General features: G+C 34.6%; 1 protein-coding gene across 2 annotated transcripts in view; it reads left to right on the top strand.

Moving 5' to 3' along the window:
* Positions 1 to 15001, top strand: part of LOC143225101 (CUGBP Elav-like family member 4) — a 633828-nt gene that overhangs the window by 556820 nt on the left and 62007 nt on the right. For both annotated transcript variants that reach the window (XM_076453884.1, XM_076453885.1), the window contains one exon: positions 8299 to 8427. In XM_076453884.1, the coding sequence (XP_076309999.1) occupies positions 8299 to 8427 (129 nt within the window). The remainder of the gene's footprint in view (positions 1 to 8298; positions 8428 to 15001) is intronic.

Genomic DNA, 15001 nt, shown 5'->3' with positions numbered 1-15001 from the left:
ATGTAATATGTGCATAGAGCTGTCTGACATAAGTAATATGTGCATAGAGCTGTCGAACATCAATAGCATTACATAGATCTGTCAGACATAGGTAATAGGTACATAGATCTGTTAGACACGAATTACATGTACATGGAGCTGTTAGACACGAATTACATGTACATGGAGCTGTCAGACATTAATTACATGTACATGGAGCTGTCAGACATTAATTACATGTACATGGAGCTGTCAGACATTAATTACATGTACATGGAGCTGTCAGACATTAATAACATGTACATGGAGCCGTGAGACATCAATAGCATCTACAAGGAGCCGTGAGACATCAATAGCATCTACAAAGAGCCGTGAGACATCAATAGCATCTACAAAGAGCCGTGAGACATCAATAGCATCTACAAAGAGCCGTCAGACATCAATAGCATCTAGAAAGAGCCGTCAGACATCAATAGCATCTACATAGATCTGTCAGACACCAATAATATGTACATAGAGCTGTCAAACATCAATAACATGTGCATAGATCTGTCAGACATAAGTAATATGTACATAGAGCTGTCAAACATCAATAACATGTGCATAGATCTGTCAGGCATAAGTAATATGTACATAGAGGTGTCAGGCATAAGTAAAATGTACATAGAATTGTCTCACATCAATAACGTACATAGAGCTGTCAGACATGACTAACATGTACATAGATCTGTCAGACATAAGTAATATGTACATAGAGCTGTCTGACATACGTAATAGGTACATAGAGCTGTCAGACATGACTAACATGTACAAAGATCTGTCAGACATGAATAACATGTACAAAGATCTGTCAGACATGAATAACATGTACAAAGATCTGTCAGACATGAATAACATGTACAAAGATCTGTCAGACATGAATAACATGTACATAGAGCTGTCTGACATACGTAATAGGTACATAGAGCTGTCAGACATCAAAAACATGTTCATAGATCTGTCAGATATAGGAAATAGGTGCATAGATCTGTTTAACATCAATAACATGTATATAGATCTGTCAGACATCAATAACATGTACATAGAGCTGTCTGACATATGTAATATGTACATAGAGCTGTCAGACATAAGTAATATGTACATAGAGCTGTCAAACATCAATAACATGTGCATAGATCTGTCAGGCATAAGTAATATGTACATAGAGGTGTCAGGCATAAGTAAAATGTACATAGAATTGTCACATATCAATAACGTACATAGAGCTGTCAGACATGACTAACATGTACAAAGATCTGTCAGACATGAATAACATGTACATAGATCTGTCAGACATAAGTAATATGTACATAGAGCTGTCTGACATACGTAATAGGTACATAGAGCTGTCAGACATGACTAACATGTACAAAGATCTGTCAGACATGAATAACATGTACAAAGATCTGTCAGACATGAATAACATGTACAAAGATCTGTCAGACATGACTAACATGTACAAAGATCTGTCAGACATGAATAACATGTACATAGATCTGTCAGACATGAATAACATGTACATAGATCTGTCAGATATAGGAAATAGGTGCATAGATCTGTTTAACATCAATAACATGTATATAGAGCTGTCAGACATCAATTACATGTACATAGAGCTGTCAGACATAAATAATATGTACATAGAGCTGTCAGACATTAATAACATGTACATAGAGCTGTCAAACATAAGTGATATGTACATAGAGTTGTCGGACATCAATAGCATAAACATAGATCTGTCAGACTTACGTAATAGGTACATAGATCTGTGAGACATACGTAATATGTACATGGATCTGTCAGACATCAATAGCATGTACATAGATCTGTCAGACATGAATAACATGTACATAGATCTGTTTAACATCAATAACATGTAGATAGAGCTGTCAGACATCAATAACATGTACATAGAGCTTTCAGCCGTCACTAACATGTACACAGAATTTTCAGACATCTAAAACATGTTCATAGATCTGTCAGACATGTGTAATATGTACATAGAGTGATCAGACATCAAAAACATGTACACAGAGCTGTCAGACATCAAAAACATGTACATAGAGCTGTCAGACATCAAAAACATGTACACAGAGCTGTCAGACATCAAAAACATGTACATTGATCTGTCAGACATCAATAACATGTTCATTGATCTGTCAGACATCAATAACATGTACATAGAGCTGTCTGACATATGTAATATGTACATAGAGCTGTCTGACATATGTAATATGTACATAGAGCTGTCTGACATATGTAATATGTGCATAGAGCTGTCTGACATATGTAATATGTGCATAGAGCCGTCAGACATATGTAATATGTGCATAGAGCCGTCAGACATATGTAATATGTGCATAGAGCCGTCAGACATGTGTAATATGTGCATAGAGCCGTCAGACATGTGTAATATGTGCATAGAGCCGTCAGACATAAGTAATATGTGCATAGAGCCGTCAGACATAAGTAATATGTGCATATAGCTGTCAGGCATAAGTAATATGTACATAGATCTGTCAGGCATAAGTAATATGTACATATAGCTGTCAGGCATTAATAACAGGTAGATAGATCTGTCAGGCATTAATAACAGGTAGATAGATCTGTCAGACATAAGTAATATGTACATAGAAAGTTCAGACATAAGTAATATGAACATAGAGCTCTCACACATCAATAACAAGTAGATAGATCTGTCAGACATAAATAACATGTACATAGATCTGTCAGACATAAGTAATAGGTACATGGATCTGTCAGACATCAAAAACATGTAAACAGAGCTGTCAGACATCAAAAACATGTACATAGAGCTGTCAGACATCAAAAACATGTACATAGAGCTGTCAGACATCAAAAACATGTACATAGAGCTGTCAGACATTAATAACAGGTACATAGAGCTGTCAGACATTAATAAAATGTACATAGATCTGTCAGGATATGTAATATGTACATCGATTTATTAAACATCAATAACATCTACATAGAACTGTCAGTTGCATAAATGTCGGATCTCCTTGATACTTTGAGTATTAATTTAGATTATTTTTTCTTTCTTTAGGTTATTGAAATTGTTTTAACAGATATCACAGTGTGTAATAACGTCACAAACACTCACTATATAACAATAATTTGTTCTGCTATCTAGAGTTTGGAAATAATTTTGAGAAACAAAATTTCTGAGCGTCGTCGGTTATATCTGATCCTCAGCTTCTGGTCGATAATAGATATCTTCAAATTGGAACTCCTGCCACTTCCTCTATCTATCTATCTAATATTTTGTTTCTTTTTTATTATTTTTACATAAAAATGCTTGGGATGGAATAATAAAATTAAACTACTATTATACAAGCTGTGAAACGGTATATGGCAAGTATGAGCACAAGTAAGGCTGTGACTCAATTTTAACAATTATTTGTTAGCAACATAGGGTAACACAATGAATGAAGCACTATTTGTTTCTCAGTCCATCCATACATACTGAGCACTTTAATGTTTTTAGCGCCGTAAACAGCTCATGGGTAGTTTAACCAAAGTAAAAATTACAGTTATGGGAAGGTTTCGTGGATCACTCAGTTACACTCTTTATGACATGGCAAATATTTGATGGATCGTTCAACTAAAGTCAGACTTAAATCATGATAAATTTTACATTTATTATGTTATTAAAACTGTTCAGGAAGCACTTAGTGAGTTCAAGAAAGGGCCGGACATCGTTTATTTCTAGATAAGAAACATTTATAATAAAAGTAAATGAATGTTTATAGAAGGCTTTGAGAAGTATTGTTGTTTAAAGAATTAGGTCGTGTCAATAACACATTGGAAGAGTGATTACTTTTATTTTAGACACTTAATAAGTTTAACATAGTCACAGTGAAATTGTCATTTGTATTCAAATTATTAACATTTATATTTTACTATTTAGCTCATGTAGTTGAAGGAGGTATAGATAAATGGTGAATAATTTCATAGTCTAGTTCTCATTACTCATATGAGAAAATATTGTATTACTTAAATAGTTAATTATGTTTCTCCACTTACAAATTCTCGGTGAGATTTGTTTAATTTGTTCGTAAGCACAAAGTAAAACTTACTTTTCTTAACAGATAATTTTTGATAATCAACATTAAGATCACATCGCAGTAAACTGTTAGATGTTTACTTCCATTTATCTTCACGGTTTACAGATTTGAACTCGATTAAAGTAAGCTCAAAGTTTAATCTTTCTATTACAGAGATTTACCAAAGTGTTATAGGCTGATGTGTTTAAGTGCTTTCATTATAATGATTTATTGAAAGATTTACCACCGCTCTCACGCAAATAAATGCTCGGCTTTCGTGAAGAGAAGAGAATCTCAGAAGGAACGAGTTATTGTAGAGATGAATGAAGGGGTTTTCTTACGGTTTTTTTTTTAATGATGTCTTGAATTTTCATAAATTAAATGTTTATTTAGAAATGTGTAAAGATAAAATGCGATACATGTTATGCCATGGTAATCACAGTTAGAGTACCTATGAAAAGATAACAACATTAGAAAAGTTCAACGGCATAGTCTGACTTTTTTCCTTCATTAATAATTATGAAAATAACCTTGAAATAGATTTATTTAAACAGTGACAAATATATATATATATACCTTTAACATTTTTTTTATCTCTTTTAACAGCTACTACGCGTAGTGTTCTACACAGTTTTAAGTACTGGGATAGTTTTCTAACCCTAACTTAACACAACGCTTTACTTTCACGCCAATAACTCAAATCATTTGTCAGCTACTGTCTATGGTGTGAGTCAGTATGGTAGAATGTTCGACTTTGTTTGTCATGAAATAAACATAGAAATGTTTCTGTTATGATGCAAAGACTAAATATAGCAAATATTATCATTGGTTCTTCCTCATCTTGTCATAGTGTGTTTCAAATTAATTTATTTATTAATCTCTACGTTTAGTGATCCATGAACCCTTCATTTAGTAACGTGTGCTTGATCTCTTGTTTGTTTGTTTTAAGACACAAATATACACAATGGACTCTGTGTTTCATCCATCGCGGGTATCGAAACCAAATTTGTTAGCGTTATAAGCCCACTTACCACAGAAGGAGGTATAACTTGTTATGTTGTCATGGGTCAAAATATTTTACTAGGTCTGTCTACTTGGATAAATTCACGTTAGCATTTTCTTCAGTCTTAAGCATTATGGCTTTTCTTCAACGAAATAAGTTAAGAAAAAAAATGTTTTAAACTGTTGAAGTTGTAAGAATGAACCTCTTTTAAACTATACTTTGGAATATATGTGTTATTACTGTTATTGAACTTATCTGTTATTATATATTATTAACCTGTTGACTGCCAAGTATTTCAGCTGCTACAATATAACTCTAATGCTTCTTCAATTTGTAACTTTTTTCGTGACGCAATTTTGGATCGAAAGTGAAACAATTTATAAGTAGATCAAATGCATGTATGGTGCTGACATCTAGCTTTGAAGTTAGGTATTATTGAGAACGAATTAACTTGTCCGTGGCACTGTGTTACCGATCGGCTTGGACGAATTATCTCGTCTCCAGCACTGAACAGGTTAATGGACTTTATATGCTACTGCTGTAATTTCTTTAATAACACACAATAATCGCGAGAATTTGTGTTGCTTTAGAGATACAAGTAAGATGTATGTCATTTTCTTAACTTATTCGTGCCCCCCGCAAAAATCAGGGGTTAGATTCCCTTCGGTGAATTCAGCAGATAGCGCGATGTGACTTTGCTGTAAGAAAACGTAAAAACTTACTCGTCGAATATTTGAAGAAGGCAAAATGAAAAGTGTTATTTTTATGCTTTTGTTGATATACAAGCACCAGAGATGAAACTGATAGCATTTTCAACTTCTTAAATACATCGACTTGTCTCTGTCTTGAACCTGTTCACATATACATACGCTTTAGATCTCACTATTTATTTCTACATGCAAAATAGATAAGCAACATGATGTCTCTGTTGAAGGTGGAATTTGCACGGTTTTGGAAAGGCTAAGACACGTTCCCTGAAAGCTATATTTAACTGTATAGATAGAATGGTATGAAAAGCTTCGTAAGTACCTATCATATACGTAACATTAAAATATGAAAAATAGCTATTAAAATAACAATTCCACAACTTTCTCAGCACAAGATATCCAGAATAAATCCCATTTCTCTCGCTTACACGCCCACCCACTGAATTTCTAGCAACTTAAACCTTGATAATGTTGTGTATTCGCTTTCCCCTCCCACAGTACCCTCCTGCGACCTCCAGTTTCGGAATCCCCGTATTAAAACAATTCAGTTTTATTGCATTATCAATACTAAATGTAGTAGATTATGGAAATATCTTCAGGTTTTGAGATTTATGTCAAATTCTCTTTTTTACTGATGTTTCTAATTAAGCAACAGGAATGTAACTGCGTTTACAATTTTAAAAGACTGCCTTTGAACTGAAATGCATGCTTTACATTAGGAAAACCACATGTATTGATTAAATTATGTTTTTCGGCATCGAGTTTTACTATATTAATTTAAAAAATCAGTTGCCTTGCGAACTATACAGTGTTCACGCTGACACTTCTTGCATGTATTAGTGTGTTTGTGTGTGTTTTTCTTACAGCAAAGCCACATAGGGCTATCTGCTCAGCCCGCCGAGGGGAATCGAACCCCTGATTTTAGCGTTGTAAATCCGGAGACATACCGTTGTACTAGAGGGGGGGCTCCATGTATTAGAGTTAATGATTTTGCAAAAATTATGTAGTACAAAACCTATTTGTCTGCCTATTTATGTCACGAGCTTCCTACTGCTGTATTTCTTTCTTCAAGTTGGGGTTACGCATATGGAATTTTTACTTTTGAAATATACTTTTAAACTGTTTAATTTATTCTTAACTTTAATTAGACAGCGCGCGTTTGTAGCACTGATTGTCCAAATTTTATCCAAGTTGTGATTTCGAAAGATAATAGAGAGCGATAAACATCATTTATCTTAATTACGAAATCAAATTTTCACTCTCTGTGTCCTCATTAACTTATATTTTGTTAATTATTTACTTCTAAGTGCTTTTGTCTTAACTTTAATGTCTTCTTAATTTCAAAGTTATTTTGTAGTTTTATTTTGTATTGTAGAAATAAAATTTCGGTTTAGTTTGAACGTTGCTGCGTATTGTTTTGTGTGTTTTATGGCCCGGCATGGCCAAGCGTGTTAAGGCGTGCGACTCGTAATCTGAGGGTCGCGGGTTCGCATCCCGGTCGCGCCAAACATGCTCGCCCTTTCAGCCGTAGGGCATTATAATGTGACGGTCAATCCCACTATTCGTTGGTAAAAGAGTAGCCCAAGAGTTGGCGGTAGGTGGTGATGACTAGCTGCCTTCCCTCTAGTCTTACACTGCTAAATTAGGGACGGCTAGCACAGATAGCCCTCGAGTAGCTTTGTGCGAAATTCAAAAACAAACAAACAAAGATGTTTTGTTGTTTCACGAAATGAAAAATAATGGTAATAACTATCCAACTCGATAAATATAAGACACAAAATTGTAATTTATACTTTTAAATGTACGAAGTTCTTGCTGTTGTTTTTTTTATTTCCGCACTTTTGTATTAACTTAATATTAGATTATTTACACGGAAACTGCAGAAATAGCCTGCAGTTTAAATATAGAATATAATTAAGAACTTGTAATTGAGTATACCAGTTAAAACTGTTGAAGTGGTTGTATTAAGACCAAGTTGTAGAGGGTATATTAGTAAAGATTGGTAAAGAGGTTGTGTTAAAAACATCTTTATGTATATCAATTAAAAGGAATAAGTTAAAGCAACCGACTCGTAATCTGAGGATCGCGGGTTTGAATCCTCGTCACACCAAACATACTTGCTCTTTCAGCCGTGGGGGCGTTATAATGTTACTATTAATCCCACTATGCATGGGTAAAGAGTAGCCCAAGAGTTGACGGTGGATAGTGATGACTAGCTGCTTTCCCTCTAGTTTTCACTACTAAATTATGGACGGCTAGCGTAAATACACCCTGTGTAGCTTTGCGCGAAATTCAAAATGAAACAAAGAGGAATAAGTTGTTGTAAAGTACAATAGTCGAAAGTGGTGTGGTTGTATTAGTGTGGTTGTATTAAGGTCAAGTTGTATTAATATATACTAGCCAAAATTAGCGATGGGGTTTTATTAATAATACGTTGAAATGAATTATACCAGTTAAATCTTTCTTAAATATACTGAAGTAATATTTTTTTGTCTTTGAACAGAAGATCGTAAACTCTTTGTGGGCATGCTCAGTAAACAGCAGACGGAGGATGACGTTCGCCAATTATTTCAACCTTACGGAGCAATAGATGAGTGTACAATCCTCCGGGGACCTGATGGCCAGAGTAAAGGTAAGTATTGCTTAAATTACGCTAGTTAGTTGCAAGTCCCGGAAAATTAGCCGCTTCCTAGTTACCCTAAACTGCACTTGACTTTGATGTAGGACAAGAAATCCTGTTTGGTGGTGTAGCGAGATAGTCAGGTCTCTTGAAACATTAGTGTGTCTTACACTCATCAAACCTCTTGTTAAGCCTATCTTGGCTTGAAAACACTTAGAAGTGGGTGATTAAGATCCTTTTGTTGAACGATGCCACTCATGAAAGGAGAAAGAAACTACTATGCTTTGCGGAAAGTCTCTGGATAATCGCATGTTGGCTAATTAGAAAGTATATTTCGCTTTAAATAAAAGTTCAAGTCTTATCTGTTACAATTCAAAAGGAATTATTGTATCAAACAAATTTCGTTGAAGCTGTTGCTCCATTTAATAAGTAATCAACTTTTACTTGGTCTGCACTTAAGGCCATTTCAGTGATCCGAGAAAGAATTTTATATTAAAAGACAAACTCTTTGAAGTATTCGTTACAAGCGAACCGTTACTTATTTTCCGAGGTTAGAAACTTAATTTTGCACTGAATATTGACGTTTTGGTATAAATTAATCTAAGCATAGAAAGAGGCCGGCTTAAGCGGCTAATAACTTTCATGGGTACAACTTATATGTGGAAATGGTATATTGTAAAATTTGAAAATGCAGTGTATGTGTGTGCATGTATCTGAGTGTCAGTGGAAATATGGTCAAGATAAGCTTTGTTCTGAAACAAAATCCTGTAGATTTGTAAACTGTATAAAATTATTATAAACGTAAAGTACACGGGTATAGAATTACAAATGTTCTAAGATATGTGATGTAAACTAGATGCATTTTGAGATTGACTGTAGCAATACACATTGAGCGTAATCTTTTATAAAGGCAAAATGTTCATATTCGGTCCTTCACTACAGACGTACAAGTGTTTGTAGTCTTACAAGTTATATGAGTTTTCTTGTGATGATAAAATATATAAAACAACAGCTGCGCTTAGTAATTTATGGAATTGATTTTTTTATATAGAACTTGCAATTCCTTGTAAAATTCCAATGCTTGTAAATAATATAAAACTCGTTGTGACAACAAAATGCTTATTTTTGTACAAACTATGGATGATGGGAAATATTTCATGAAAGCATCATGCATGTTCAGCGCTATGCGTTGTCTGCAATCCATTGTGAGAACAAAGTAAAACGTTTATGTGTCTGTTAAGAGCTATGATAGATTTGAGGTGTTATGTGTTTATATATGGCTTTACGTGATCTGAGATCAGATTTTGCAACAAAACTTTTAAATTTATAGAGCTAAAAATTGTAGGAAATCTGTTTATACAATGAAATGTGTATGATTAAGGCTAAACAATATATTTTATGAAATCATTACACATTTGTTGAGATTCGTTGTCGAAACAAAATTATCTGTAGTTCAAAGATCTGTGTGTATGTGAATGTGAAGCAACCATAGTTGTCTTTAATTTTATATTCATTTTTGCGTTATGTTATGAAAGGATCGAAACTATATTGCGAAAACAAGATACACTGCGTATAGGTGTATAGAGTATGTAACATATGTTGACGTGTGGATACACTGCGTATAGGTGTATAGAGTATGTAACATATGTTGACGTGTGGATAGTTTAATATTTGTTGTTAAAACAGATTTTCCTGTATAAATGTATAGACCTAAAGATAGTTTCATATCTGTTGTGAATATCTGTTGAGGGTTCGTATAGATCTGCAGATGGTCGTATATCTGCCTTGGAAACAGAATACGTGTGTACGGACTTACAAACAGTTTCGTGGATGTTATATAAACAGAATACATGTACAGATCTACATATAGGTTTCAAAGTGTGATATATATGTGCATATTTGTGTGTAGATCTACAGATGTTTTATTATCTATTGTAAAACCGAATTACGTATAACTTTAAAGCTAGTCTCTGATATTTTGTTAAGATAACCATGCTTATATCTTTAAAATATCCTATTGATTGTGATCTGTTGTAATACATTTGCTTGTAGAGATGTATCGCAGAACGGCTGGTATGGGTATTAACGTTTTAACTTTCCTAGGTCATTTTCAGGTTAACAAAAACTTTTTGTTAAGGTCGAAATGTTCTCTGCTTATCAATAAAAGTGTTAATACCCATACCAGCCGTTCTGAGATACATTTTTATTTCAAGTTGGTTTCTCATCGTTAAGATTTACTTGTAGAGGCTCAAACCATATCATACCTGTTGGAGGAAAGTACAAGTGTGCAAATCGTATAGTACGAATTATCTTGTAAGCTATGATCTTTTGAAGGTTATGAGTGTGTACTTATTTCTGGTTTTGAATGTGCTCCATTACTTTGTGAAGGAAGTCATGTTTGTGACTGTCAGCTTACAAAACGAATGTGACGATCAAGTATTCTTCTCCTCTCCAAAAAACAAACCCTGGTGTTCCGTGAACCAACTAAATTTTTATCTTATACTGATAGCTTTAGGCGTATTTTAATATAATATTATGAACTTACTCAAACGGATTCCTTGATAAATGTCAAAAACAAAATATTGTCCTGAATAATATTTTAGCGATGAAATTTTGTGATCTTAATTCGAATCTCAAAACTATCTTTTCCTGTGTTTTTCGCGCAGAAATTTGAACCCAGTGTCGAAAAATTTTGCCATTAAGCCTTTATAAAATACTCTGACTGTTGCAACTACAACTGTGACGCCGACGTATTTTGTTGTACAAGTTGAAGTTTCGAATCCAACCTTTTGCTTTTCTTTAAAGATATTACAGTAACACTTTCTACAAAAGTAATACGACAAAGTTTTTTATTTTTTTCAAAACTCCTTCGAATTACTTATGTAGAAGAAGTAACTTGAAAGTCGGATTTGAACCTTTAATTTACATTACAAAAACTCGTCAGTTTTCACATCCGGGCCACGCTGTTTTATTTGGAAGAACGGTTGATATTTAACCATACATAAAGATAAAAGTTCTTAATCTTAGGGTTCGGTTGTTTTATAAAGACACTATATGAATTATTTACCTGTTTTAAAGCAAAGCTATACCATGCGTTTTCTGCTATTTGTTCACCGCGGGAATCAAAACCGGATTTTAACGTTATAGGTCAATAAACTTGCTTTGATTCATTGTAGGTTAATACGACATGAGGAAAAACGGTTTCGGATTCACGACATAAAAAAGTGCAGTGGTGAAAAGTAATCCGGGTAATCCGGGCAATCATGGGTATGACACTTGTTGAGTTATTCGTGTGAATACGAGCACTTGAAGCGGTTATTTTTACAAGATTTTGTTTTGCTGTGTACATTATATGTATACAATTAGGGGTACAGTTTTATTTAGAATTGTCCCCAATCCTCGAACACAAACGTTTCATCGTTGTTCTAACGATATTTTGACTCATTTGTTCATGATTGTGTATCATGTTTGAAGAAATGAATTGTACCAGCTTTAATGCGACATTACGATTAGGGCAAGAGACACGAGTATTGCCTCTCGTGCTGTCGGTTGTCACTTTATATTACAGGAAAATTATGCTTTGATAAATTAGAGACAAAGTGTTATTGTTTTTTGCGACGGAAAATTTGTGAACGTGGTTTACTAAACGTAAACAAACATATGAATCAGTCTCTGTTTTGTCAAATATTAAATAAAAATAACTAAACATCAAAATACATTTTACATAGAAGGACCATTTTAACAGAAATAGAGATCTAAACACACGAGTCTAATTACATTTTGAAAAAAGTAATTTCTAGTAATAAGCATAATTTGTTTTATTTTCTTATTCTTACCACCTTATGAAGAGTGTCTAGTCTTAAAAAAGAAAATATGTTCAATATATTATATGTTTACCTTTCTGTGGATTAAAGGGTTCAATATATTATATGTTCACCTTTCTGTGGATTCAAGGAATTTTCTACTCTGTTCATAGAAAGTTTTTTTATACAATACTGACAAGCAACAAAGAGTCCTTTTTTTTTTACTGGAATTTAATATAAATTCCTTTTGAAAGTGCATTATCTCGTATATGCCTTTCCAAACAAAATGATTCAAGAGTAAATATTTTCTTGTTACGATCGTTTTATGACAACGTTATATGGAAAAGTGTTAGAATTCCATCAGAGAGAAAAAAAAGTAAAGCTTTACCTATCTTCTCTGCTTCCCTCACTCTCTCTCTAAATATCAATGTGTATATCTTGAAGATGACTGTTTTCCTCACTTTTATTCTGTCTTCATACATAGGATAAACCTTTTGAATTCCCATTTTGAATACATTTTCTTTTCAAAGCCTTTTGGCATTCAAGTAGACGAAGAAAATAGATGTGTCCGTCACTGAGAGAGCTCGTTGATCTGACTTATATGCAAATAAATAGGCGAGTTTAGCCACAAACAGAGAATCCCTGAGGACCAAGCCCGAGGCGGCTCTCTACGGACTAGTTTCTCTTCGCTGCTGCACTCTGGAATGCAATTTTGAGGATGGAATAAAGAATACTAGCATCGCTCAATAAATTACGCATCGTCTAGAAGTGTAGCTGGTGAAGTTTCTATTATACATGGATCTTCACAACTAGAGACCTACCTACACCACAATCCCATGAAAGTCTTCAAACTCTTAGCACAAGACAGAAACAACCTTTTAAAAGAAAATTACTCTCTCTTTTTTTTTCTAAACAGCTAGTATAATCCAATACCTTTATTATCTTTACTATCTGTCTTGCAAAGAAGAACCCATCTCAAGCTCACTTCTTTTATAATAACTCAGTGATAACAATAGCAAGACGTTCACTGCTAGGCTCATTATCCAGGCATGAGTGGTCTTTGAAATATCTCGGGTACAAGATTACTCTTATTGTTTTGGAGGATCAGAATCTTGACCAAACGTCAATTAGGTTCGGTTACAAAGTCAGTTAAATGCGAAAGTCTTAGAGCGACTCAAAAGTTTTTAGCTGATTATTTTCTTCGAAATAAAAATTATTTCTGTGAATTCCCTTAAACTAGCTGGATGCTGAATAGATTTTAGTTAATATTAACTTCTTTGTTGGAAAGATCAAGAGGTTGAGACTAGTTTCAGAAATTTCGCGAAAGCTACACAAAGTGTATGTGATCACAACCATTCCTGGCTTTAAACTCTCTGAATAGTCGTATCTGATCTTTACACTTTGTCAAGAACTACTTTTTAGCAGTTCATATGTATATATATATTAATATAAATGTACGGGTGTATTGGGCTAAGGATTCTTTCACAAAAGGTATCTGTGGCTTCTTAGAGATAAGGTCCGACATGACCAGGTGGTTTATGGCGTTCGACTCGTAATCTGAGGGTCGCGGGTTCGCATCCCCGTCGCGCCAAACATGCTCGCCCTTTCAACCGTGGGGGTGTTATAATTATACAGTCAATTCCACTATTTGTTGGTAAAAGAGTAACTCAAGAGTTGGCGGCGGGTGGTGATGACTAACTGCCTTCCCTCTAGTCTTACACTGCTAAATTAGGGACGGCTAGCGCAGATAGCCCTCGTGTAGCTTTGCGCGATATTAAAAAAAAAAAGCAATCTCAGGGATACAGTCAACAATAAACTGAGAGTACGCATTTCACTTGTTTTTAGATAATATATATATTCGAAACAGGTTAAACATATGTGCAAACTTCTTTACACTATGGAGCTCATAGTTGTATCTTGAATGCTTATGAAAAGTCCATTTAGGATTTCAATTGCTTTAGAATTCAGTTGACAAACATAATTTATTTTTCTCTATTCTTATCACAATAGTATCCGTTTATAATTCACTCACGCTCTAGCGTCAGTTAGGCCTGGCATGGCCTAGCGCGTAAGGCGTGCGACTTGTAATCCGAGTGTCGCGGGTTCGCGCCCGCGTCGCGTCAAACATGCTCGTTCTCCCAGCCGTGGGGGCGTTATAATGTAACGATCAATCCCACTATTCGTTGGTAAGAGTAGCCCCAGAGTTGGCGGTGGGTGGTGATGACTAGCTGTCTTCCCTCTAGTCTTACACTGCTAAATTAGGGACGGCACAGTGGGCTAATAACCTACTCACTTAAATACTTGTTAAGAATCCGCAAGCGATTGCGGCCATATGTTCCTAGATGGAATCTAATGGTGATAACTAACTCACTAACTAGCGTCAGTTATCGCAGTTGCATCCTGAACTTCTAATAATCATCTGATTTTCGTACTTCTATTAATCGTCCGCCTTTTGTCAAAGTTTACACACACGGGTTCAGTTAGCATAGAACGCCTTTTGAGATCTCTTTTAAACTGTTAACCACACCCTAACACATCAACCATTACTATTATTTCTGGTCGCAACTATTTTTGCGTCTGCCATTAAGGCCTTCTAGAAATCTCTATAGCCTTGATATCAATGGCTTGCAAACACAACTTTTGATAGCCTCGACATCAATAAATTATAAACATAAAATAAATCAATTGAAACCAATACCTACACTAAATAGTATTTTATATCTGACATTCTTATAGCGCATCCACGACACCAGCAAGTTTCGCAGCAACAGTCAGCCAACCAT

Source organism: Tachypleus tridentatus, chromosome 9, assembly GCF_004210375.1.
Source record: "Tachypleus tridentatus isolate NWPU-2018 chromosome 9, ASM421037v1, whole genome shotgun sequence".
Lineage (NCBI taxonomy): Eukaryota > Metazoa > Arthropoda > Merostomata > Xiphosura > Limulidae > Tachypleus > Tachypleus tridentatus.
The sequence above is the reverse complement of the archived record's forward strand: the minus strand, read 5'-3'. Positions and strand labels throughout refer to the sequence as shown.